The sequence below is a fragment of the Manacus candei genome, unplaced genomic scaffold (assembly GCF_025592945.1).
Source record: "Manacus candei isolate 608988 ecotype Guabito, Panama unplaced genomic scaffold, ASM2559294v1 h1tg000076l, whole genome shotgun sequence".
NCBI lineage: Eukaryota > Metazoa > Chordata > Aves > Passeriformes > Pipridae > Manacus > Manacus candei.
In genome coordinates this window covers 10585276-10611335 of record NW_026138124.1, presented here as the reverse complement: position 1 = coordinate 10611335, position 26060 = coordinate 10585276, and the positions used below count along the sequence as shown (strand labels likewise).

The window sequence follows — 26060 nt, the reverse complement described above, 5'->3', positions numbered from 1 at the left end:
AGGCACTGAGGGCTGTGGGACTCAAGGGCTGTGGATCAGAGGCACTGAGGGCTGTGGGACGGAGGGGCTGTGGATCAGAGGCACTGAGGGGATCAGAGGCACTGAGGGCTGTGGGACGGAGGGGCTGTGGATCAGAGGCACTGAGGGCTCTGGGGCTCAAGGGCTGTGGATCAGAGGCACTGAGGGCTGTGGGACTCAAGGGCTGTGGATCAGAGGCACTGAGGGCTGTGGGACGGAGGGTCCGGGCCCGTGGGCGGTGCTTGCCCGGGCCGGCCCCGGAAGCCGCCGCCGCCGCCGCTCCGGTGACAGACGGCGGGGCCGAGCGCGAAGATGGCGCTGCGGCCCGGGCCCGGCGCGGGGGGCGCCGGCGGGGCGGGCGGCGGAGCGGCCGGGGCCGCCAGGTCGGTGGTGACGGGGGGTGCGAGTGAGGGGCTGTGGAGAGGAGGGGATGAGGGGACACAGAGATGGCGGGAGCTGGGGGGCGATGAGAGGGTAGAGGTGAGGGGGGGACGGCCGGGGTGGGGGGCTCGGGGGGATGTGGGGGCACGGGGCTCACGGCCCAGGGCGGTGTGAGGGAGTCCCGGGTCTCAGGCGAGGTACGTGGGGTCTGTGCTGAGGTTTGTGAGGTCCTGGGTGGGGCGTGGGGCCCGAGGAGGGGTATGTGAGATCCTGGGTGGAGAGTGGTGGTCTCAAGTGGAATACGTGGGCTCCTGGGTGGGGCATGTGGGGTCTCAGGTGCGGTATATGGAGTCACAGGTGGAGTGTGCAGGTCCCAGGAGGGGTGTGTGGGGTCCTGGGTGGGATGTAGGGGTCCCAGCTGTGGTGTGGGGAGTGCAGCCACATTGGCGCTACATTTTGCTGACATTTATTAACATTTTGAGGACCCACTTGATCGTTCAGCGTGTCCATGCTGGAGCAGGTGCACCCTAATTGCCATCAGGCTCCGCAGCCACAATCTCAGATATTGGGGCAGGAAGGGATTTGGGGGTTCCCCCAGTGGTGGGTGGGTGGATGGGCATCAGCAGGGACAGATGTTCTTATTGTCACTGGGAAGGTCTGTGGGATGGTGCCCCAGTCAGGAGTTCCCTTGTCCCCTCCATCCCACAAAGGGCACCTCGGCAGGAGGAAGGACTGAGGAGAAAGAACCAGTGTCAAAAGAGATGTCGTTGTGTCTTTGGAAAGGTTAGGAAGCTGAATTTCACCACCTTTGCAGACTTAGTAATTTTTTTTTAATGCAGGTTCTTGCATGCTATTTATCTCTTGTCCTACTTCTAGGGAGGCTGAGGAAATTCTGCATTTGACAGTTAAGTTCATTGAGTTGTCTTGGATATGTGAAGCCCATGGTTTTGTCTGTGTTATTGGGAATGTGAGGAGGGGAGGTCTGCTCTGGGGTGACCTTCATCCGTAGGCACAGGTCCGGGGTGTCCCCGTCACCTGTCTGAGCCAGGCTGATGCTCTGCTTTGGGAAGAACCATCCAAGGGTCTGGAATACTGGGGAAGAGAAAAGCTGAGGTGTATGCACCTGCCTGTGTGTGCTGTGGGAAGGATGGGAGGCTGTCTCATGGGGCTTGTTTCCCCACAAATAAATCTGAAGTAATTCTTGCAAGGAGATGAACCTCTTGCAGCCACACTGCCTGCTCAGTATTCTTGTAATAAAATAACAAAAATGTTGTCAGTGGAATATAGGTTCTGCAAAATAAAAGGATTTTAAAAATCATTGTTTCCATTGTTGGTATTTTGGTTTATTTGAGGATGAAGTCTGGAGGTAGAGAAAAAGTTCTGTTCCCTGTCTGTGTGGGTTCCTTCAATTTTTGTGCATTTCTGCCACTCAAAAATACTCTGACAGTCTGTGTTGTGTTGATGGAGTTGTGCTGCTTGGGAATTAAGGGGTTTTAAAAGTCCACTTGTAGATGGGAAAATGTTCTGTGTGGTTTGGACCTGTTGTAGTGAAATTTGAGTACAGAAAAGGAGTTGCTTCTCCCCGTGCTCCTGCGTTTGGTCTGAAGCTGTTGGTTGCTTGGTTTGGGATTTTTTGTGGGTTTTAAGCTCCATATTTAAAATACTCATCTAATAGGAGTTTACAGGTTTATATTACTACTTTAAGAGGTCTGTTGTAGGGTGATGGCTTTGTTTTCCTTCTGTTTATTACATTTGTGCAGGGTATCACATCCAGTCCTCACTCCCAAGTCAGTCTCAGGACGGGGCCTTTGCTGGCTCCCTCAGCAATGAGAACCAGCTGCTTTACCTGGTGGCTCTGGGCACTTTTGCATCTCCAAAGAGGAGTTCATTAATGCATTCCTGTTGCTGGGATGGGGTTTAATGGCCCTGCAGGTGTGGCTGGTGTTGGCAGTGGCACAGCCGAATCCTGGAGTGAGATCCATGCTGGATCCCAGCAGCAGGTACAGAGCAGTGCTGCTGGAGCTTGCTTTGCTACTTTGAACTAGCTCCTCTTCCACTGCCCTCTAATTAGCTGAGGGCTTTTTTGTTGATTGTTTCTTTTTTTTTTTTTTTTTTTCAACAGAGACTTATAAATAAACCAGGAGCTCTGTGGAAAGGGATAAATATTTAATAGTTTGGCCTTTATTTGCTCCAGCAAGCAGTGGTACCTTGCTAGGCTTGTTCAGTTTACATTAGGTTTGCTGATTTGGAAGAATTCTTGTTGACCAGGTTCTCCAGCAAGAAGGGAAAACCTGAAGCTTAGAACGCTTCTTCATACTTGTGAGCTTTTCAAAAATGACTTCTAATATTTCATCATTCTGACTAAACTAAGAATGGTGTAGTTTAAGGTGCCTAAAATTGCAGATCTGTCTTATGACAGAAGCTCTGCACATCTCAGCTTGTTTATGGGGCTGTATTGCCAAGGAGGACACTGAACACAGACAAAATCCAGCTCCTTCACCAACTCCAGCCTCTGAGTGGAGAGAACAGCCCCCAGGTTCAGTGATGGGCCCCTCTGTGGTTTTCAGCTGTTTGTCTTCGTGCTGTTGATGTTGTGTGCCAAGCAGGGGATTCCAGTGACCACTGTCAGTGGAACAGACCTTGGGTGTGGTGTGAACTGAGCCCTGCTCCTGTTTGGGGCTGAGGTAACCTGAGTCTATGTGGTGCTTCAGGGGGAGAACCCCAAAGTGGTGGGTGTTGGGGATGGCAGGACTGGACCCGTTGGAAAGCACAGGTTTGTGTTAGTTGTGGAAGGAGAAATCAGCACATGGTGGTCAGGGCTGAAGAAGCAGCTTCAGGATGAAGAAGATCCTGGAAAGAGGACGAAGTGAAGAGTGAATGGGTTGTCTTGGTGACCATGTGACCTGCTGTCTGTACAGTGGGGAGGTGCAATCTGCTCCTGGATAAATGCATAATTAAAATTCCCTATTTTATCTTAGTGCTCATATTACACAGGTCTTTTATATTTATAAACCAGGTTGGCTTTCAGAACTTCTGCAGCCATTTCTCATGGCATTTTCTTCTGTGCTCTTAGGCAGTTCCTTTCACATCCGCCCTCAGAACTGAACATTGAATATCTATAAGTGTGTTTCTTTTCCATGGTACTTTGAAGTAATAACTGCCTGGGACACTGAGTGAGGTTCTTGTTTGGGAAATTGCTGCTGACGTGGGTTTCTGCGAGTTGCTTGCAAATGAGAATTTTAAACCAGATCTTTTTGCTGTTTGGCAGCTGTTTTGAAAGCGAGGGATAGCAGTTTCCATTAGGATTTCAGTTGAAATCTTAATGGTTCTTCCTCCAGGTGCACTCGACCCTTGATATGTGAATGAGTATTTTCTCCAAGGTGCTATTTTTGTTGTAATTAGTTAACTGAGAAAATAGAAACTCCAGTATGTTGTGATACTTGGTGTAAAGGTAGAAGTAATGGGTTCCATGGGTGGTTTCTCTCCTGAAAGCTATTCCCAGGCAGCTGAGAACTGTTGTCTGGTGCAGTCAGTGGTCCTGCTGAGTCAGACTCTTGCAAGGGGAGATGCTTATTCATCCTGCCTTAGCCCACACCAGCAAACTGACCTGTTCCCAACCTGCGTGGGTGCCGAAACTCCTGGGGGGATGTTGATGAGTCAAAGCCCTTCCAGTGCTGCTGGGTGGATAAGATCTATTCTCCCTGGCTTCCCAGCCTGTGGCAGCACTGACGGTGCTGGTGGGACCCTCCAGAGCTTTGGGGGATCCCAGGGAGGGAGGGCTTCTGCCCTGTGGAGGGGTTGGTTCTGTGAGACCTGCAGGAGCAGGGCAAAGTGCTGGCCAGACCTTGGGAGGCTCCTGGTGATGGTGCTGACGTGCAAATCGAGGTGGATTTTCAATCATTTATATTTACACTAAAATGACACTTTAACATGCTCTTGTTTTCCTCCCCCAGCTTCATGTTTCCTGTTGCAGGTGGTTTGGGCCCCCCTCAAGGTAGGTATCAACTTCACATTTTGAGCACAGAGTTTTTACTTTGTTTAGATACATCTAACAGCTTAAACCAGTTCTGCAGGGATACTCAGAAGTGTGATTATTAATTGAACTCCTGGTCAATCCCAGCTGGTTTTCCCCTTGAATTCAGCTCTGGTAAGCTGACTGTCTGTTGATAAAACTTCCTGTGTGTCATCAGAATCTAGATTAAAGGTCTAGGAAAACTACACCTCCCCTCTTAACCTGAATTTGCCTTTAAGATTTTTTTGTGTTATTTTGAGCGTGGTATTTCACCTCTTTCTGCTCCATCTCCCAGCTGTGTATACCCATATTGTGTGGGTGTTGCAAGACCTGGTAAATATTTACAAAGCACAGCAAGACCCTGGGACAAGAGTCACAACCTGTGTGGAAAGTATTAATACAATAGGAGAGCCTCAGCCTTAAATTACCTTTGTTCTCATTCCTGATGCACTCTGTTTGTTTAATTAGTGGAAAATACAGAGAGAACCTGTGGGGAAGACAGAGAGTTTTCATATAAAATTCTCAGGGACTGATTTATGGATTATTCCTGCCTGTGTCACTGCCTCCTGGAGTGTTTTTGCGTGTGATGTTCAGTTGTGCACAGTTATAATTATCTCATGGTGTGCTGGTAACAAATGTGTGTTGTCTCCCAAGACAGGAAGATACTGAACCATAATCCACTAGGCTTTATTCAGTGAATTAATGTATGCCAGCTTGATTTGCCCAATTTTGCAGAAAGTTAGCTTTTACTGACAGACATTGTTACCATTCTAATATATGTGGTGGACTAATTAACCTACAGTGGACTAATTAACCTGCAGACAAGTTATCCAGCCGGGTCAGAGTGTGAAGTTGCCTTGTGCAAGGATGACTTTATTTCCCAAGATTTATCTTCAGAAGCTGCCAGTTTGTAAATTTTCCCTTTCAAGAGAAATGGGAATTATCAGCACCAGTCAACCTGGTTAATTAAATCTTGTTAATTGGAAGTGACCCTTCCAAAAATCACATGGGAAGAAGCCCACAGAGAATCCTTAGGATGGTGGGAGAATTCATCAGCTTAGTTACTGTGAAAGCCCTGTAATATTTTTCTCTGCAGACTGACCAGTATCTAAACTAAGGAAATTCTCTGGCTGCCTGCAGTGTGGTAAATTTTATTCTTTTTATTTTTAAGCAGTCCAGCAAGACTCAGAGTTTTTTCCTTTCCTTTGCTGGTCCAGTAAACAAAAAAACCCCAAAACATATTAGGGAAGCAGGGAAGGGGTGGGGGAAAGCTTTAACCCTGACTGGACTCTCACCTTGTTTAATGTTTCATTACAGGGATGATTCCTATGCAACAGCAAGGATTTCCAATGGTTCCTGTCATGCAGACCAATATGCCAGGGATGATGGGAATGAATTATGGTTCTCAGATGCCTCCTGGACCCATGACCATGCAGGTGCCTGGCAATGAAATGTGGACTGAAATCAGTCACAGACTGGTTTGAGCTGGAAGGGACCTTAAAGATCATCCTGTTATCCCCCCTGCCATGGGCAGGGACACCTTCCACTAGCCCAGGTCGCTCCAACCCTGTCCAACCTGGCCTTGGACACTTCGTGGATGGGGCAGCCACAGCTTCTCTGGGCAACCTGTGCCAGGGTCTCACTACCCTCACAGGGAAGAATTTGTTCCTAATATCCCATTTAAACCTACTCTCTGTCAATTTAAGGCCAGTCCCCCTTGTCCTGTCACCACATGCCCTTGTGAAAAGTCCCTCTCCAAAAAAAATGGGATGCCTTGGTGCTTGGCTGAGGGGTGGCAGCTGATGCCATGGTCCTCTCCCAGCTGCAGTGGGGGTAAAGGTTGGAACTTGGCTGGAAACTGAAGCCTGGGTGTTAGTGTGTCGTGGGACATCCTATTCTGTAGTATTCCCTTTGAATGTATTTCTGACAAGTTAGAGATTTCTCCAGGTTTCCTTGGGATCTGCGCAGGGAGTGGGGGAGTTTGGCACACATTACTCACTGTTGTAGAGTGGAGAGAGATGAGGGTGTAGTGCAAGGACAGCATCATAGTATTTAAGGTAACTGGGAGGTTTTAGCCCACTCAAAGATGTCAGAATCTGAACTTTGATGTCAGTGTATGTGTTGTGACACCCAAGTGTGATCAGAGAAGCCTGGTCTGAGCAGGGAAGGAAACAAAAGCATCAGCAATGTGTTGAAAAGCTCACAGATGCCACCTACACCCAGGTGGGGTTAGTAATGGTAGGGAATTGTTCAGTAACCAGTATTCAAACCTCCCACAGTGGATCTCTCCTGTCTTTTTAATTTTCTTTCGTGCTTTTTCTTCTCATCTCTGGTTTGATGGTGCTGTGTCATGTAGTGTTTTACATGAGACCTTTCTGAGCTGCTGAGGAGTGACTGTGTGCACAGTCTGATGGGTCATGACCACTTCACTGAATTGTTTCATCCCTTGGTAACCCAAATGCTGGAGTTAATAGAATTAAATCTCCTGCGTGGAGGGGACAAATCATAATATTTTTAAGTACCTTGTTCTAGGGAGAAGGAATCTCTTCAATGTGCTCACGTGACTGGTTTTCCCATTTATCCAACTTCCTGTTTCAGTCTCATTCTTCTTTTTCCTTGAAGTAACTTTGTCTTTAGTGCTGCTGTTGCTAATTGAGGAATAAGAATGAAATATGAGCAGCTAATACTGGGTTTTCTCTCTTGTAATCCTTTGTTTTCTATTTAGTACCATATGTGCTTATGTACAAATTCGAACTTTGCTGAAATTTACTGTCTTGGCCTGGCTTTGTAGCCAAATTGCTGTGTCACAGACTGAATTTATTGTGTTTTGCCATCTTCTTGCACTCCCTTTCCACCCCCACCTGAAATTTATGACCTTATTTTTGTGAAATTTATAGTAGGAAGATGTTTTTATGAGAGCTGGTCTAAAAATAATAAACAACTTTTGTTTTCTCCTTACGTGTTCTGAAACCAAATACAAAACGAATGGTAAGAAAAGTAAATTATTTTCTGGCTTCTATCTTAGTCAGCTTTGCTGCTCTAAATGTCCCAGAATATATTTCCCAGTGAATGTTTTTGATACAGTTTATTCAGACAAGGTTCCTCTTGGCTCTTGTCGTATATTGTCTCCCTCTCTTGGTTCCCTGGATAATCTATGTTTGGGAAGTGACTAGACCATGTTTTCAAGCATCCATGGTTGGTAGGAGTGTGCCCTCCAGCAGGCAATTTAAAAGTATTATGAAATCGCTTAGAATAGGAAACAAAAGTCCCAAGGAAACCCCAAAGTGTGGTACAGAATGATGTAGGATGGCTGCAGCCTTCCTGCTCTGGGCGTGGGTTGTATGGATTTGAAGTCCTGATTTTTGACCGACCTGTCTTCCCAAATCCTTTAAGGGCTGTAAGTCCTTATGGAGAGGAAGAGTGCCATCTACTGAGGGACCAGTGCCTGGTTCAGGGCAGCTGCTCTGTGCTCAGCCTCTGCTCAGCTTTGACTCTTCTTTGTGCTCTGAATTTCACGTGCTCGGCCCAGTTTGCAGTTTCCCAGGGTGGAATTGCCAGGGGTTTGGCTTTTTCTATTAAAAACCCTAAAATCCTGGATTTGAAAAAAAAAAAAATCCACTGAGGTTGTATTCCTTCTGTTGTTGCAGGGTGGGATGCCCTTGGGGCCGATGCCAGCGGCTGGAATGCCATACATGGGCCAGGCATCTTTCCTGGGAATGCGCCCAGCTGCCCCCCAGTACACCCCTGACATGCAGAAGCAGTTTGCAGAGGAACAGCAGTAAGTGGCACTTTACTGACTCTTGGGAAATCTGTCTTGTTTAAGGGGGAGATGTAGTTTCTCTGGAGCAGTGTCCATTTAGAGCTGTAGGATACTGTTGAATATTCCATTGCCTTTGAACTCTGTAGTGGTTGTCCAGCTCTGAGAAGAAGTAGGGACATGTGCACCAAGGCACGTGAATTTGAGACAGAAGAAATGGAGAAATCAGGCAGAAACTTGGCATGGAAATTGTCATAAAAATTATTTTCATATTTTTTAAAAAAAAATCGTTCTCCCTCAGGAAGAGGTTTGAGCACCAGCAGAAATTCTTAGAAGAAGAGAGAAAACGGCGGCAGTTTGAAGAGCAGAAACAAAAACTGAGACTCCTGAGCAGTGTGAAACCCAAGGTATGTCCTGATAATAACTGCAATGTTACTCTCTACAGGATTTTTTTTAATGGCTTTTAATGGGATGGTCTCTTTCAACAAGCAAATCAGTGGGGAACTTACATGAGACACCAGATTACATTTTGGAAAGCATCTGGAGGAGTCAGTCCTTTACACACTCTTGGTGTAATGGAAACAAAGTCTGGTGTTGAAAATGAAATCAGCTTTTGGAAAATTAAACCAACCTGGTGTGTAGCATTTGAGAACAGATTGAGTTTCTAAAAAAGAGAATGTTTGGTTATGTGTTTGTTAACTTTGTCCAAAGTTTTGGTCTCTTGCAATGAGCCTGAAGGTTCTTACCTGAAAAAATACAGACAGCTGATTAAGGTTTATATTGTTCTTGTGCATAAAGCTTTGTCTAGAGACTCAGAAACACTGTGATGGTGTAGTCTGTAAAATAAATGCTTTCCAAATCTGGGAGTTAGTGTTGTTACGCTTCAGGAGGGTGGTGCTGAAAAAGAAGGGCTTAATCTAACAGCAAGTATTGCTAATTCCAGTACTGAAGAAATGGGGTTTTGAAATAAAACTGAGCAGTTCTGTGAATTTTTCAAAATGTTTTCTGTGGTGTTTCAGACAGGTGAAAAAAGCAGAGATGATGCCTTGGAAGCCATTAAAGGAAATTTAGATGGTTTTTCTAGAGACGCTAAAATGCACCCAACACCAGCAACACATCCAAAAAAACCAGGTTTGTAATTTTCCTCATCTTCCAACTGAAGATAAAACTCCAGAGTTTGAAATCCTCAACAGGGGGAACTAATTCCAAGAATTGTTTTTTTTCGGTGGTACAAAGTGAGTGGATTAACTGTTTTGTAAAATCAAGTGCCATTCTAGTAACTGTTGCCTTGTTCAGGGTATGAGGGTGAAATATTAGATATCAGCCTTTATTGAAAGACTCGAAATCTTTAAAAGAAAGCTTAATGTGCTTTGCTTAATGTGAAACATGGAGGAAATTGATAATGCATTCTTTTCTAGTCCAAGCATTAATTAATGCTGTGCAGAGAGCTTTTGAAGATGAGAAGTGCTGTTTAAGTGCTAAGAATGATCAAAACACGAGTGGGACGTCACAGCTGACTGGGGTGTCGTTGGGCATGGTCAGGCCAAGCCTCTCTTCTCAGTAATTACACTTTGAACAATTGCTGCCAAAGATTTCTTATGGGCTGTAGTATATATTTTTCAGTGTCTAGGCTGAAACAAGGCTTATCTGCACAAGCTTTTTCCTCTGTAAAACCTTTATCTCTGCTGTGGATTCACTCTTTGATAATTCTGAAGTTACAGGTGGTTTCTGACAACTTCCCCTTGTCTGTAGATTTGCCTGTCCTACACCAGTTTTGTTAAAATGGGTAACACTGGAAGGGATCAAGCAGAAAATTGTCTACATGAGCAGACATTTCTTTTGTATCTTATGATATATTACCGAGTTTCTGTGGATAAAACATTCCTTTGAGGGAGAATGTCCCCCTGTGCAGACCCCATTATGTCCAGTTTGAAATATTACCTCTGTATTTGTTTTAACCCTGTCTGTTTAAAACAAAGAATACTCTCACAGCCAGTGTTAAGAACCAAGTTTCAAAACATTCATATCCTAAAAGCCTGGGAGAGAAGATGCGTGGTTGGAAGTGACTGCTCAGCGTTACCTTGTGTTTGTTACGCAGACAGTAACAACCTTCACATCTCTCACAAAACTCATCCAGCACTGTTTCCCCTCACCCATTTGGTGTGTCTTCCCAGTGTTTGCCACTTTTACCACCTTCCCACCCACAAAGCTTTTTCCTCATCACTTTGCATTGTGTGTTCATTCCATTTGCAGATCATCCCACACCATCCCATCCCGCTGTATCTGTTTCCCATTCTGCTTTTCCCGATGATGAAGAATTTAGTGACTTTATACAAGGGCCTGTTGAAATCCCCAAACTGGTGCCTCAGCCTACCTCTCAGCCTTTCCAGCCTTTCCATCCTGCCACTGAGGCTGGGCAGCTGCTTTCAGAAAAGGCTATGCTCCAACCTCTCCCTCCAGCCCAGACTCCAGTGTTATCCACCCTGCATGGTACAACTGGGCAGGTTCCTTATTTTCCAACCTCTGCATCTTCACCCAGTATCCATAAAACAGGTAACTCAAAAGTATCTTTTTTTACATGTCACCTTCTGAGCTACACAGAGTCTTTACATATTTTGTTGGGATTTTCTTTAGCCTTTCTGGAAGAAGTAATATGTAGGCAATTAAGTAGAAACCTGCTGATCCATGGGAAAAGATGATTTCAGTCCCCTTCTTCCTTCCCTTGGAGCTGTGCTGTAAAAGCAAGTCACATGTAGATCCAAATACTTGTAAATATACAGATGCCTGATCTTAGGTGAATTAAATCTTGTGTTCTAGCATCTTCCTTAAGTCTGTGTGGTAGGAAAAGACACAGTGGAGATGGTGGTAGAAAAAATGACTGTTATACTACTGCGGGGCACTTGTGTGCTTCCTCCCTTGGAGGCTGAAGGTATGTCGGTGAGATGAACATGAAGAATTTGGGAGATGTAAGTAGGTATTGGGCACTTCTGCTACTGATTATGCAACAGTAATCCTACTGTAGGAAATAGTTTGATGTCTTCCTTCTCCTTGTTGCTTTTTTTTTTCGTTGAATTTGTTGTGTGTGTGGTAAGTAAGGGGCAGAAGAGAGTGGTGCCGTTGGTCTGAGCTGGGACAAACACACATCTCTAACCCATCAGTGGTGCCAAAAGTGCTTTTCCTTTGAAAAGTGTGGAATTGCAGTCTGGGTGGTTAATAACAAAATATAAATAATCCCTCCTGCTGTTTATTCAGGCTCTTCCTTGGAGGAGAAAGTCTTAGCTAATGGCTCAAATGAATGTGAACAGGAGCAAACCAAACCTAAACCATCCGAAGTTGGGCACAAAGCCTCGGCTGCAAGCCAAGCTCGTCCCAGTCTAACCAGCAGTGACTGGGATGTTGTAGGTGGACAGGAAACTGGTCCCACTGCTGCAGAGGTGCACAAGGCTTCAGAACAAAACAGAGCAGTTGAAGAGTGTGGTGAGCAATGGAAACGTTTGACGGAATTTCAATCTAATGAGACGCTGCTTGCTCGCTAACGCTCAGCTCACTAATTCCAAGGCCAGCCCTGTGTAATTTTGCTCTGAATACCTGCTTGAATAATGTGGCAGTGCCTCCTGCTCCTTGCTCAAAGGGTAACTGCCAGTTTTGCTCTGAACTTTCTCCACGTGAGTTTATTGCTCTAATCACCTTTAACACGTTTGTTTAATCAGGTTTGCTGCTTTAAAATATTCTGTCCTTCCTTGGGTCAATAAAAAGATGTGCTCTCTAAAGATTATGATTTTTTAAGTGTTTAAGGAAGTTTATCACAAAAGTTGGTCAATGTCATGGTGCATTTTAATCTTTTGACCTTAAGATCTTGTTAGGTTAAAACTCTTAGCTAGTTAATACTTGTTTCCCAGACAATTTGCTGCTCATATCTGTTATGTCTGAAACTGTCTGGCCTTTAGGGATGAAAATTTAAAAGCAGGACTAGATGAAAACTAGAATAGTTCCCAGTTGTTGAGGATGAGCTCAAGTAGTTTGTGAGGAACAAGCATTTATTCTGCATTATCATGTAACTACAAATAGCACTCCTGTCACCTGGGTGTCATCAGGGTTTTGAGTAGGGCTTTCCTACCTGTCAGCTAAATAGGCCTGAGAATTCCTTGTCACTTAATCTTTAGGGGGCTGAATTTTATCAGAGAGATTCAGAGATGAGAAGCAAGAGTTGGTAGGATGCAGAAGAGTATGGAAGAGGGGTTAAAGCTGAAGAATAATGACACCTGAGGAGGTAGCAAATTTATTTTACTTGTCTGGTGAAATGGAAGGAATTGCTTATATTAAAATGTGCTTGGAGTTGTGGGATGATTAGAAATTAGACTGCAGTCAGGAAGGAATCCACGTGGAAGATGAGGAGATGCAAAGGCACTGGGAAAGACAACGAAATCTGAAATTATTTTGATTTTTGTCAGAGCACCATCCAAGATGAGCATAAAATCTGCTGAGGGAGACTGAGGTGAAGAGTCCACAGAGTGGAGAAGGAAATAAGCAATTTTCAGGGAGTGAAGTGTGGCAGATGATGTTATGAAAGCCTGTAGTAGTGAAGGGGGCTGTGATGTCCTCTGGAGCTGAAGACTAGGAGCAATGGATCCATGGAATACGATCCCGCTGAGGTTCAGTCTGAGAGGCTGTTTGTGGATTTCCTGGGTGAGGATGTTCTGGTGGAACATTGTGGTTCTCATGGTAGGTATGGATTTATTTATTCCACAAATAGCCCTAATAGCAGGTAGTTGATGAGAAGCTAAATGTGATATGACACAGAACTGCTGCTGTGAATTTGTAAGACAGTGAGACTTGTGCTTCTGTGCAACTGGACATTAAGAGAAAGGCATGTAAGGAGTTCCTGATTTCATTACATATATAACTGTTTTCTTCTGTTACTGCCAAATCATTCTGGTAATTATTTTGAAATACATATTCCTGCAGTATCTGTTTTTCCTCTGAGCACAGTGATTTCTATCTGAAATCTTTACCTGAAATGCTGAGTGATGCTGACCAGCCATGGTCTGTTCTCTAAGATCATCATGCTCTGTATATCCTAATGCAACTGTTTTTTCTTTTTCTTACTGATTGGAATACATTTAGGAGTTGGAGTGTTCCCTTCCCAGGACCCAATTCAGCAAATGATGCCTCCTTGGATTTACAATGACAGCTTGGTGCCAGGTAAACAGGACAGGGGGCACTTAGCCAGGTGGGTGGTGTGAGGTGTGAATGTACCTGTGCTTGTGTGGCCACTTATTGATCAGAGAGTCACTCAGCCATCAAATGAATCCTGTATCTTTGATATGTTACATATTTATGAAGGCTTTATGTGCATTTGAAGAAGTATGGGTTTTATTCAAGCATGTTAGCAAATTCTAGTTTAAACATTTGTGACAGCAGCTTATCCCAGTAGAGCTTGCATTGCTGATAATGCTGCTTTCATGGGTATTCTGGTTTTTGGTGTGTCTTGTAATTAGGCAGGCTCATTTCTGAAGGCTATTTATCTTTTCTGTGTAAATAACACAGTGAATAGAAAATGAAATGCTGTAGTAAATATTGATTACACTGAAGTTTAAATACGGAAAGCTGTTAGAACTGTATTTTTTTTTATATGTGTTGTCCTGCAATTTCATTAAAGAAACATTTCTTGGCTTGTGTTAAACTTATCTGTAAAGATGATCCAATAATGCTTGTGGATGAAACACAATACCAGGATGCTGCTGCCTTACCTTACACTGAGTGTTACTAATTTGATATAATGCTGAGTTTGAGACAGAATAGAAAGGCAATATTAAATTTATTTGAAAAGAGCACTGTCTAACACTGACTCCCTCACAACAGAGCTGTATAAGAAAATCTTAGAAACCACTCTGACTCCTGCTGGAATAGATACAGCCAAGCTCTACCCCATACTGATGTCGTCTGGGCTGCCCAGGGAGACCCTGGGGCAGATCTGGGCTTTGGCCAACCGCACGACCCCCGGGAAGCTCACCAAGGAGGAGCTGTACACCGTGCTGGCCATGATCGCCGTCACGCAGGTACGGCTCACGGGGCACAGGGCACGGCACCAGCGAGCACCAGGGGCTGGTGTGCCACACCTGCAGTAAGAGACTACTTCTGGTGAAGTCTGGAGGAGAAACTACCCTTGTAACCTCAGCAGGGTTATAATGGTATCAGTTTTATTGGTTATGTTTCAGTTACTCCTTTAGTGTCAGTGGAAGTTCTTAGATACATTTACCAAACACATCAATATGTGTTTTTAGGATAAAATACTGCCTGGTTTCCTCCTGTTGTATCAAGATCTGTTCTCCTCAAACTATGTGGTTCCTGTATCCCTTAGTCTGTGAGTCTTTCTTCATGGAAAGGGTGGTCAGGCATTGGAGGGGGCTGCCTGGGGAGATGGTGGAGTCCCCATGCCTGGAGGTGTCCAAGGAGCAACTGGATCTGGCACTCAGTGCTCTGGGCTGGGTGACAAGGTGGGGATGGGTCACAGGTTGGATATGATGGTCTTGGAGGGCTTTTCCAACCTCAGTAATCCTGTGATTCTGTCTTGCATATGATTCACTTACAATTGAGTATGATTCACTTACCTGGGCTCTTGATGGCGTGTTTGGATTTGGAGGGTTTACTGGAAGCTTGACCAGTACCCTGCTCTTTGCCTTCAGTACCACAAGCTGGAAACTCAAAGCGAGAACACAACGTGCCCTGTTGTCAGCACTGCACGTGGAACTGGTGCCTGTGTCTCTGGTGCCTGTGTCTCTGGTGCCTGTGTCTCTGGTGCCTGTGGAACTGGTGCCTGTGTCTCTGGTGTCTGTGTAACTGGTGTGTGCTCGTTGCCTTTGCAGAGAGGAATTCCTGCAGTGAGTCCCGACGTGCTGAACCAGTTTCCCGCCGCGCCCGTTCCCACCCTGTCGGGGTTCCCCGTGGCCCTGCCCGCGGTGAGCCAGCCCCCGCTGCTGCCCCCGGCCCCGCCAGGCTCCGTGCCCTCCGTGCCCCTCGGCATCGGGCCCCCCGTGATGGGCATGGGCATCCCGGCACCGGCGCCAGCCCCGGCGGGAGCAGCTGCAGCTCAGCCTTCCGGAGCCTTCCTGCCCTCCTACCCGCCCGGCCAGGTGAGCCCGCTCCCCCTTCCCGGAAAACCCCCCTTCCCGGGAAAGGGAATTAGCCTGGAGCTGCCAAACCTACATGGTGACAACAGGCTTTGGGCAACTGGCAGAAAGCAGAGCTGAAATCTGACACGTGACGTCTGAAAACGTGAAGTTGTGCCATGAAAATGTTCTTATATTTTTTCAGTTTCTCTCTGGTGGCATTAGGGCAGGCCCAAAAGCCTACAAAGGGGATTTTGGTTGTAGTTAGGATTTTGTAATGCACATAAAATAGAATTTTCGTTTCAGCTGCCCAACAGACTCTAATAGCTGGTAAAATAAGGGTTTTCAGGAGGAGCTGAGAACTCTGAAAGCCTTTGGTTTGCAAAGGTAAATCACGGCGGGGGGGATAAATTTTGCTGTTCGCAAATACGATTCATCCCTCAGAAAACATCTCCTGTGGTGCTTTTGCTGTGTGATTGATTTTAAATTATTGATTGATTTAAATTATTAATATTTGCCTTTACTAAAAGATGACATGGCTATGATCAGTAACACATTTACTGTGAAAGGAGTAGAGTTCCTTATTCACCTGTTCTTCGTGCTTGCTCCCTGTAAACCCTGTACACTTGGTGTGGGTTTGAGTTGGGTGAGGTGCAGGTAGAGTGGAAATGCTGATGGTGCTGTCGCCGAAAAGTTCTTTTTCTTCCTTCTTTCCTCTTGATCACACTGCTCTGAGCTGCTTTCATGCTATATGACAACTGCAAAAGCCAACAGCATAGCAATTGACTTGTTTGTAATTCAGGTAGTAAAACCAGAAGATGATGACTTCCAGGAGTTTCAAGATGCTTCAAAGTCTGGCTCCCTGGATGATTCTTTCACTGATTTCCAAGGGGATGTAGCTGGTTCCTCCAAAGCAGCCAGTTCCCAGCACCGGAGCAGGTACCATCTTTGATTTCCACCCCTGCTGTATTTTAGAACTCTTTTAAGAAATGAAATGTTTTCCTCCTTTGTGGGGACCTTTCTAGCCTGTAATTTTTGTCCGTCACCTGACTTCTACTCTGACAGTTTCTTTTGAAGGTTGTTACAGCTGCAATTAGACTTCCTGAGTCAAAAATGGCATTTGATGTGCCATAGGTGGTTGATTTTTCTTTAGCATTCCAGTCATCTTGCTGAGGTCAATTGGGTTTACAAGGTTTGGATGTAGGTTTTCAGGGGTTTATGGTCCTGCACAGGCAATTGAAAGTTACTTCCCACTGTGCATCCAGGGGAAAATCTTGTATCAAGCTGTTCAGGAAGAATACCCTGGGACAGAGGAGTTCTGCATCCAGTATTGTGAACTCCCATTACAAGTAGGACCCCTCTAAAGCAGGAAAGTGTTTCTTGGAGTTGATAGAAACCATTTGCTGACATCAAGGTCTTTTCTTCAGGCCCTGAATATGGACCCCAAAATTCATGTAAAGAACACAACATTGTACTCTTAAATGCCTGAGAACTCCAGTGGACAGAGGGGTTATTTCTGTCATTTCTCTGTCCAATGCTTAAACTTTTGATACCTGACTATAAATCTCAACTGAAATCTCATTCAGAGTCCAGCAATTCTGGCTTTTCCTTATGGGAGACTGCCAAGAGGTAACTCCAGATCAGGCAAATTTTGAATAACAAAATAAGTAAGCATGTCTCCTCCCTTTGAGAGTTTACAATTCATCTTTCAAAGTCTACAAAGAGTACAGAATTTCAGCATTCTTTCCTTTGGCTGCTCATGGCAAACTTTTATGCAGCTCCCAGGTGTCTGATTGTAGACAGACACACTTTCTCTGTATGAACTGACTGTTCTTAGTGGCAAACAGAAGTAGGATTTCCAGGTGAGCACTGGTTAGCAGGTGCTTCCTCACCAGTGACATCAAATGGGGATGCTCAGCCAGATTGTTCTGTTACACTGACAAATGGTTTCTGTGTAAGAAAAGTTAATTTTGCTGATGGCACAGAACCCTGGAATCATTTGGGTTGGAGGGGACTGTAAAGATCATCCAGTTCCCACCCCCTGCCGTGGGCAGGGACACCTTCCACTATCCCAAGTTGCTCCAAGCCCCATCCAGCCTGGCCTTAAACTCTTCCAGGGATGGGTCAGTCAATGCCACGTGGATCTGAAGATGCTGTTTCAAGTATATCTTACGTTAGGTGTCATTTTGCCACTAGAGCTGCTCTGTTACTGAAAGTTTTGACAGAAAACTGTCTGTAAATTGCACAATGGGAAGTAGGGGATCATAAAAAAAAAAATTTTCAAAAGTGGTGTTTCTTTTTCACTGCAGCAGTTCTCTTTATTCGGCTGTGAAAGCGTTCAGTTTTGAACAAAATGTTACAATGAGCTATAATCTAATTGCTTATGGAGCTTTATTTAAAAAAAAAGCCATCTGTGGAGTACAGCTGATTAACCATTCCATTTGCCAAGATTGCATATCTAATAGCCTGCTTTGCAGGGATGGGAAATTTAATTATATTACCATAAGCTCTATTTTTTTTTGCCATTGCAAGCACCACGGACCAGCACCAGCACGTGTGTGCAAGTGCTTGGTTTGTGTGTTGCTTGGAGGCTGCTGATAAGGAGATTTAAATGTCTCTGGAAAGATTCTTGCTCCAGGCTGAAGAACACCATAGAAATTCATTCAGGTTTTCAATGTGAATGACACAAACTAGAGGTAAAATGCATCATTCATATGTAAAGGATGTTGTTGTGCAGAGCTGCCAAGGTCTGATAAGGGGGCTTGTGTGGAGGGCAAGCAAAGCTCTCCCAGAACAGCTCCTAAATCTTCCAGCAGTTGCTAACATGGTGTTAGGTTGTTATGGCAGTTTTACTGTAAGAAGTAGGGTGTGTTTATGCAAAAAGACTTGACTGTGGAACTGTGGATTAATCCTTATTTTGCTGACTAGATACCTGCCTGAACTCACTGATTGGCACTGACATAAATTCAAAGTTCTCCTTTCATTTTTTACAGTGGTCCCGCTTTATTCTCTTAATTTTGCAATATGTAGTGAAATATAAGCAAAATCAGATAAGCTGAAAGTCAAAATCTTGTGCAGTTTTAGCTCTTTACTGTATCTAGTTCCATCAGGGAGAATTTTCAAAAGGCATGAATTAACCAGCAGTGATTCCTGGGATATGTCTGTGTGCTTGTTCTCTCTCAGGCTGTGAATTCCTGTGGTGTCCTGGAGTATTTTGTCCATGTTTTGACAGAAATTAAAATCAAAAATGGTGTAAATTGACTTCTGACCTAAAACAAATATGAGATAAATTTGGGAATTCACCCAGCTGAGGTTGTTCACATCAGGTTCTGGACTAAGCACTCATTAGGGCAGGAGTTTATGACCAAATTGTGTAGCCATAATAAGAGGCTCCTTTAAATAAAACCTGGAAATGTAGATTTCCTGTGGAGGAATTAAGGAACTTTGCTTTTATCTCTTTTGTTTTCAGTGTTCCTTCCTTACTAATGCCACTCCCAGGTAATAAGCCGCTCTCACCAGCTGATAAATATGCTGTGTTTAAAGGAATGGCAGCTGAGAAGCCTTCTGAGACTGCAGCTGCTTTTGGAGGTAAAAGGACAAATGCACCACCACTGCGAGCAATTTATTGTAGTATTTCATATATCTCATTTTTGGCGTTGATAAGATATTAATATTTAAAAAGTAGAGCAATTAATATAAAATTTACTGTGTGAATTCCTAATACATGTATGCAAATGTCTTTCTTTTCCCCTGTTCTCCAGATGGAGGGGACAAGTACAGCGCTTTCCGGGAATTAGAGCAGCCAGCAGAGAGCAAATATTTAGGTAAGCACTGGGGGTTTTACGTATTTCCATTATCATTTTTAGCATTTCTCTGTGTGAGCTGCAGAATTTCCTTTGCTGCAATTCTAAAATAACGGTGCTTCTGCTTCCCTGAGCAACTTAGCAGGAAGTATCCTGAAAAAACCAGATGCTATTGGAACAATCTGCTAGTTGTATTTCTGGAAGATTGGCACCTCTTCTGGGTGCTCCTGAGTTTTATTTTAAAGTAATGATATGGAATTTGCTTTAATAAGGAGTCATAAGTTTCTGAAACTCCTGTGATGTTTTGCGAGGTTCTCGTGCTCAGAACCTCTTGAGGATTAAATGCTTGCAATGAAATGGAATAACATTTGATCTCATCCTGTACATGTTCTAAAGTGTACAAAATTCCTGTGTTTGCCTGCTGCCCAGGTCTGACCACTCTTAACCCTTTCACCAGCTCACATTTCTAATGGGAAGCTTTGCAATTCATCAGTAAGTTTAGTTTGCTGTGCTGTTGTAGTTTTGATCAATGAGTAGCAATTTCAGGAATATTTATATTGTTGCTGAGCCAACTGAATTGGTTTGGGGGGGAGGGAGAATGGAAGAATAGGTCAGGTGTAGCTGTGGTACTTTACTACCATTATGGAGAGTATTCCTTTGAGTCTTTGTTTAAAATTCAGTTAAACTACTTCAAAGTATGACACTGTGTGGTAGCTAAACAATTAAATGTTAATGGTGTACTTCTAAAGTAGAAAAAATCCGTCTATTGGACACTTGTCTTAAAGTAAGCATCATTACTTTAAAATTACAAGTAGTCCAAGTATGTACATGCTGGTGAATGGGTTAAACTAGTCAATGTTTTCAAGTTTGAAAGAAACTGCTTTATAAAAAAATATTTGTGTATGAACAGGAAGAAACTTAGAAAATTAGCACACCAAAATATTTAATGTAAATTCAATGAAAACATTGTTAGCTAATGTTTAATTAGGTTCAAATTGTAATCCTTGCGTAGCACGAGCTTGCATTCAGTAGGGAGCTGAGCTGGAGGTCAGCACTGGTGATTAACTGTGCTCACTTTCCTGGGAGAGCCTGTCCCAGGCTCTGAGTAAAACTGGGATCAGCCTTGGCAGAGGCTGGAAGGGCCTGGTTGTGTTGCAGTTCCCACAGTTCTGATCACTTGTCGCTGTGGATGTTCAGGTGAATGTGGCAGAAAACAGGATCCATTAGAACATTTTTAAACTCTTTTCTGTCGGGGCTGTGTCTCTCCCAGCCCTTGGATTCCCCACCATGCCCAGTGGGACAGGCTGGCTTCCTTGTGGAAGTGAGCTTTTCCAAAAGTACCCACAGGCACCAGGCACACCAGGCTAGTCTCTCCCGTGTTCCCCTTCCAGCCCATCACCAGGGTGGTTTTGATCTCAGCCCTGTGCAGGTGCTCCATGAGGAAACTGCAATATTTCAGAGGGAGGAAGGGAGGAATTGCTTCTGTAAGGAAGCAAATACTGTATTGGTATAAGTGAAATTCAAAATTACATTTATTGCTTGGCAAACACGAGAAGGATGAGGCAGGGAAAAGAACTTGAGTGGAAGCCGAGTAAGACAGCGTTGATCACCTTTTGAAACTGTTTGTCATGGTGTGTTTTGATATTAACTCAGTGTAAAGGGAACTTAATATGAGTTCAAGAATTAAGTGTTTGCTGGAGTGGATATTGGAATTGCTGACCTTGACACTTGTGTGGCTCATGGAAGTTGAGTTTGCAGTTCTGTGTGCATCCCGAGGTCTTTAATTTAAATAGTTTGCATAAAAACTTCTGACATTGCATGAAATAATTTGCTTGCTTGCATGGTGTGAGTATGATGTATTTGTTGCTGCAGTGTTTCACTGTTGTTTTCTCCCTGTTTTCAGTCCCAGGAGATAACCTTGCAGAGTTCAAGCCCGCAGGAGTCGATGATGGTTTCACAGATTTCAAAACCGCTGACAGTATCTCACCATTAGAGCCACCCACAAAAGACAAAACCTTCCCTGCACCCTTCCCTCCTCTGCCTGCTCAGCCAAAACAGCAAACACAAGCCAAGACCCCTTTGAATCTGGCAGACTTGGATCTCTTTTCCTCTCCTGGAGAAAACAAGCAGCCGTCCTTTCCACCTGCATTTAACACCTCAAAACCGGGCTCCTTTCCCCCGCCGCCCCTTCCAGCCACCACTGCCCAGCCAGCACCCAGCAAAACTTCCAGCTTAGCTGACGACTTTGGAGAGTTCAACCTTTTTGGGGAGTTTTCTAACGGCGCATCAGCCAGTGGACAAGATGACTTTGCAGACTTTATGGCTTTCAACAACAGCGGCGGGTTTGCCGAGCAAAAACCGGATGACAAATACAATGCACTTAAGCTGGAGGCCGGTCCTGTTCCTCAGGCTGGCTCGTCTGCCAGCACAGTGAAGGGTGGGCAGAGCTCTGCCACCACTGCTACGCCCACCAAATATGACATCTTCAAACAGCTGTCTCTGGAAGGCTCCGGGGCGGGCTTCGAGGAGGCGAAGGACAGCGCGCTCTCCTCGGTGAAGAGCGACGATGATTTTGCTGACTTCCACTCCAACAAGTTTTCTTCCACGGGCAGCAGCGTGGATAAGTCACTGGTGGACAAAGTGGCAGCTTTCAAGCAGGCCAAAGAAGACTCTGCTTCGGTGAAATCCCTGGATCTGCCGTCCATCGGCGGCAGCAGCGTGGGCAAGGAGGATTCCGAAGACGCGCTGTCTGTTCAGTTTGACATGAAACTGGCTGATGTGGGAGGAGATCTTAAGCATGTCATGTCTGATAGCTCTTTGGATTTGCCAACAGTTAGTGGCCAGCATCCACCAGCAGCAGGTGAGGAACTGGTTAGATTGCTCTGGTAGCAGAGGTGGTGGAGGTGTCTGTTCTCTGTGCTCAATTACAGTATTATGCACTCGTCTTTCAGTGGTGGAAGACCCTCAGTGTGTGTCCCCGCCAGCCAATGGCCCCTCAGCAGGGCAGCGATTAGTGTTTGTCCTAGAAGACTATAAATAGAACAGTTTGAACTCCAGGTCAATTTATTTTTGAGATTTGACAACATCATACTGGTACCTGTTTGCTATTGGCACTTGAGGGACTCAAGTGGAAAATATTCTAATGCAAACAGTGTCATTCCATTTCAGTCAGCAGGATGATGGCAGAGTCTCACTTTAATCTTGGTTTCCACAAAGCATTTGGCTTGGGGGCTTCCCAAGGGTCGGCAGAACACTCATTTGGGCTGTTAATGAGGCTCTGACTAATCACCAGCACCAGCACCAGGGGTGTATTCCCCTTATTGTGGGGCTCAGTCAGTGTAGCCAAGCTTTTGCAGGACTGCAGGTAGAGTATTTCATAGACCTTTTAGAGTTAAATCCCTCATAGGAATCATTGTGCCAAGGGGCTCTAAGTGCTGCTCTCGTGATTGGGAACTCTGGGACCTAAATTTAAACCATGGGACTTCTACTTTATCAGGTTTCCACCTGCTTGAATTTCCCTTTATGACATCATTCCTGAGGGAGTGAACTGACCATCTGATCTGACCACATATCACAAAACAGATTTCCCAAGTGTCCTGCTTTTTCTTTTCATATATACATAGGAGATAAGCTGTAGTTAAATGTTCTGTGGCCTTCAACAACATGGGAACCATTACTGTGTTCTAGAACAAGTTTTATGCAGTCAAAGGCTTTTCTGAGCAGGGGAACATACAAACTGTAAATCTAAAAGCTCTTACTGCAAGAATTGGTTATTTCCACATGAAATATTTCTTCCATTTTTTGCAGATTTGGGTAGAGAAAAATATACAGTACTGTAATTTTGCATTATATGATATTTTTAAGTAGGAGTGAGAATTAAGTTGGCAATTTTAAGGTGGAAGATGCTCTCTAACAGGGTACAAAATATCAGGAATAATTTATTAGCAAAGACATTTAATTTTCATATTACTGCTTGGGAAAATTCCAAGTTGAGTGAGCTGTCAAAACGTAGCACCTACAGTGTATTCTTGAATGTTTACTTTGGGTTTGAAAGCACTTTTTCCTAATATTTTTCTAGCCTCTTTTAGTGGTAGTTTGACTTCTGTAGCTCTTTACAGGACGTGAGCTTTTGCCACAGCAATCCGTGATGAATAATTGCCATTTGTGGCAGGAAAAGCCTTTTTTGGTTTGTTTAAGGGAGTTAGCCCTTCATGTGCTTGTTGCTGAACTTTTTAACTCTGAAGTAAGTATTAATTAGAAGCTATTTTTATTAAACAAGTCTGTATTCTCCTATGGTGCCAAGCTAGATGTTACTCCACAGGGAGGGTTTTGCTCCTTGTAAACTCTCTGGATTTCGTAGCAGAACGTGCTCTGGACAATCTGCTACGAGCACCCCTGTGCTCCCCTTTCTGTGTGTTTGGTGCATTTCAAGCTGTGAACTGCTGATGGTCAAGTCCTTTTTTATTTTTTTTCCAGTTTACATGATGTTAAAAAGCAGATTTATTTTTTTTTCCCCTCCTAATTTCCTTCGATCTGTAAATCTAATGTCAAAAAGGGACAGTTACCCCTTTGTCACCTTGCTGCTGGGAGACTAGTCCTTGAGAGCTGCATTCCTGCAAGCCCTGTGTCCCAGCTCCAGTGGAACAGCAGCAGGGCAGAGGTGCTGAGAGGTGGCCTGGCTGTCTGACATCCCCACACAGAGCTGTTTGTCCCCTGGCTGGGAGATTCCACCCTGGCAGAGCTTCCAGGTATGGGCAGGTAGGTGCTTACGCTGGGAATTAGGAAGAAATCCTTGAGCTGCTTCCCGTGCAACATCCTTTGGCCTCTGAGGGATGAAAGGTTCCCAGCTTTGCTCTCTCCAAGGGGGATACAGTCTCTTTAAACTTTGCTCTAACTCTGTGTGGAAGGTGGAGATACTAATGTTGCCTGATTTCTCTTGCATTCACTCCGTATAACCCTTTGAGCACTGGCTGCATGTTATTAGTTTGAACCAGGCTGCTTCTTTCCTACCAAATTTCGTTTCCCTCTGAGTTGAAAGCATTTTAATTAGCACCTCCTCATGTGGGATGGACCTGATCTGCCCTTCCTGCAGTGAGAGCCCTTCCTGGCTGGGCGCTCCCAAAGGGTTATTCTGCTGCACTGACACACCTGTAAAGTACCTTTTCCTTTGGCATTATTGGAGATCTCTGTATATTTTAAATCGACTTCAGGTTTTTTTGCTGCTTTTTCTAATGTCTAATTTCAACTAAACATTTCCTGTGTGAATGTGCCTTTTCAGATCTGCTTTGATATCTCTCTTCTGCAAGTGTTGACCTGCATGCTTTACTCTGATACCGCCCTTCCGAGCTCCTCTGTATCACTATCTTTTGTGATCTGTAAGTCCTGCTGTGTTAATAAATATTATCTTGGCATATTTTCAAAACGTGGGGATGTGTGTGATTTGTTGCAAACCAGCAATGTATCTCTTTTTCTTCAAAAATACAAAGTTTAAAGTTCTAGTATCCCCTTAAGCTAGTGGGTGCCTTTCTCTTGCAGAGCAGAGTGTGGGTGAGCTTCTTTCTCCTCTTCCAAAGCTTTGACCTCGCTCCCTGTGACCTTCTGAAACTTTACATATCAGCCTAAATAATATTTTTCGAAAGAGCAATGTTTGAAAGGGATTGAGTAGAGAAAATGTGTGATGGCAGGGTTTTTTTCTGTGAGTTGGAACTGGAAAACTGTGTTGCTCTCTAGACCTTTATGAGTAGAGGCCCATTAAATAATATTCAGATATTTCTTTAGCTAATCTAAAGTGAGTTAATCAGAGCCCCAAAGTAAACACCATTTTGAGAGTCCTGCCTTCTAAATATCAAAACATTCAGACATGAATGACAGCTGCCAATTTGTAGCCTGTAATTATGTCACTTCAAATTCCTCCAAATCCTGGGCCACTGGCAGCTTAGGATTAACATTAAATTAGCAGACAAGGTAAAAAGCTGAAAATAATTGAGATGTGGAATAAAGTTAAAATGTTGTGGGGTGTTGGGGTTGCCACAAGAGCAAAAACCAGACCAAGAAGCAGAATGTGGCTTTTCTTTACACTGAGCTTGGGAGACTTTAAAAGAAAAAGGATAAAAAAAAACAACCTACAACAGCCCTCTTTGATTCTGGAGATCAGCAGGTCACGCCCAGCCCTAAAGCTTTTTAAACCAAAGCTTTGAACATAAGCCTGACACCTAATTCTGCAGGGCCTGAGCTGTTTGTATTTGTTCAGCTAATCACACCTGGAGGAGGGAGAGTAACGTTCAAGACTGCATTTATTGCATTTTTGTCCAGACTTGACAGTCAGATTCACTCCCTTGCTCTCATTTAAGTTAATTCTGTAAACAGAAGAGCTTATCCACCCGGATTTATCCTGGGAAGGTCTCTGACACGTTTGCCATGGCCTTCCCAAGGGCACAGGGGCAGCAGCTGCCTTGGGCCTCTGTGGGACTGAGCTCCCAGTGTGAGCTCAGGGGGCTTTATTTTGCTGTGAAATGTTGTTTGTCGTGATAATTAAAAAATAACTAGCAAATCCTGTAATTCCATAAGGTTTGGAGGCTTTTCTGTTTCCTGAATTTTCATTTATTTTACAGTCAGCATTCTTGATGGTTTCCACCTTAGCTACTTCCATTCTGTAGGGAAAGGAAATGGGAATAATTCCCTTATTATCAGCTGTCCTGGACTCCCCCAGCTGAGAAATGGGCTTTGGATTTTTGTGGTTGCTGGCAGGCAAGACACCCTTGGCAGTGGTGCACACAACTCCGTATTCTTCCAGTGTCATCCCACCTTTACCAGGCAGAGACCCTCTGGAAGTGGTGAGGAGGTGGTGCCTGTCTCCATCCAGGCCCTGGATTGTTGCTCAGGCTGCAGGTGATGTTCCCAGGGTAACAGGATTGCTGCTGTTCCACTGGGAGCAGAACTGCCACCGCCTGCGTCACCCTAACAACCAAAACAGGGCACAG

At 44.5% G+C, this 26060-nt stretch overlaps 1 protein-coding gene across 6 annotated transcripts in view; it reads left to right on the top strand.

Annotated features, from left to right (window-relative positions):
* Positions 1 to 315: 315 nt before the first annotated feature.
* The window catches only part of SYNRG (synergin gamma), a 40314-nt gene continuing 14569 nt past the window's right edge, over positions 316 to 26060 (top strand). For 2 of the 6 annotated variants that reach the window (XM_051809381.1, XM_051809380.1), the window contains exons 1-15: positions 316 to 401; positions 4353 to 4393; positions 5729 to 5847; positions 8059 to 8189; positions 8470 to 8575; positions 9188 to 9299; positions 10422 to 10721; positions 11421 to 11645; positions 13293 to 13370; positions 14031 to 14227; positions 15035 to 15301; positions 16080 to 16216; positions 18747 to 18865; positions 19039 to 19101; positions 20984 to 21940. In XM_051809381.1, the coding sequence (XP_051665341.1) occupies positions 331 to 401; positions 4353 to 4393; positions 5729 to 5847; positions 8059 to 8189; positions 8470 to 8575; positions 9188 to 9299; positions 10422 to 10721; positions 11421 to 11645; positions 13293 to 13370; positions 14031 to 14227; positions 15035 to 15301; positions 16080 to 16216; positions 18747 to 18865; positions 19039 to 19101; positions 20984 to 21940 (2923 nt within the window). In that variant the 5' untranslated portion in view covers positions 316 to 330. Of the gene's footprint in view, positions 402 to 2022; positions 2400 to 4352; positions 4394 to 5728; positions 5848 to 8058; positions 8190 to 8469; positions 8576 to 9187; positions 9300 to 10421; positions 10722 to 11420; positions 11646 to 13292; positions 13371 to 14030; positions 14228 to 15034; positions 15302 to 16079; positions 16217 to 18746; positions 18866 to 19038; positions 19102 to 20983; positions 21941 to 26060 lie in introns of those variants that run through there. The other 4 variants (XM_051809385.1, XM_051809383.1, XM_051809384.1 and 1 more) reach the window with 3 other exon arrangements.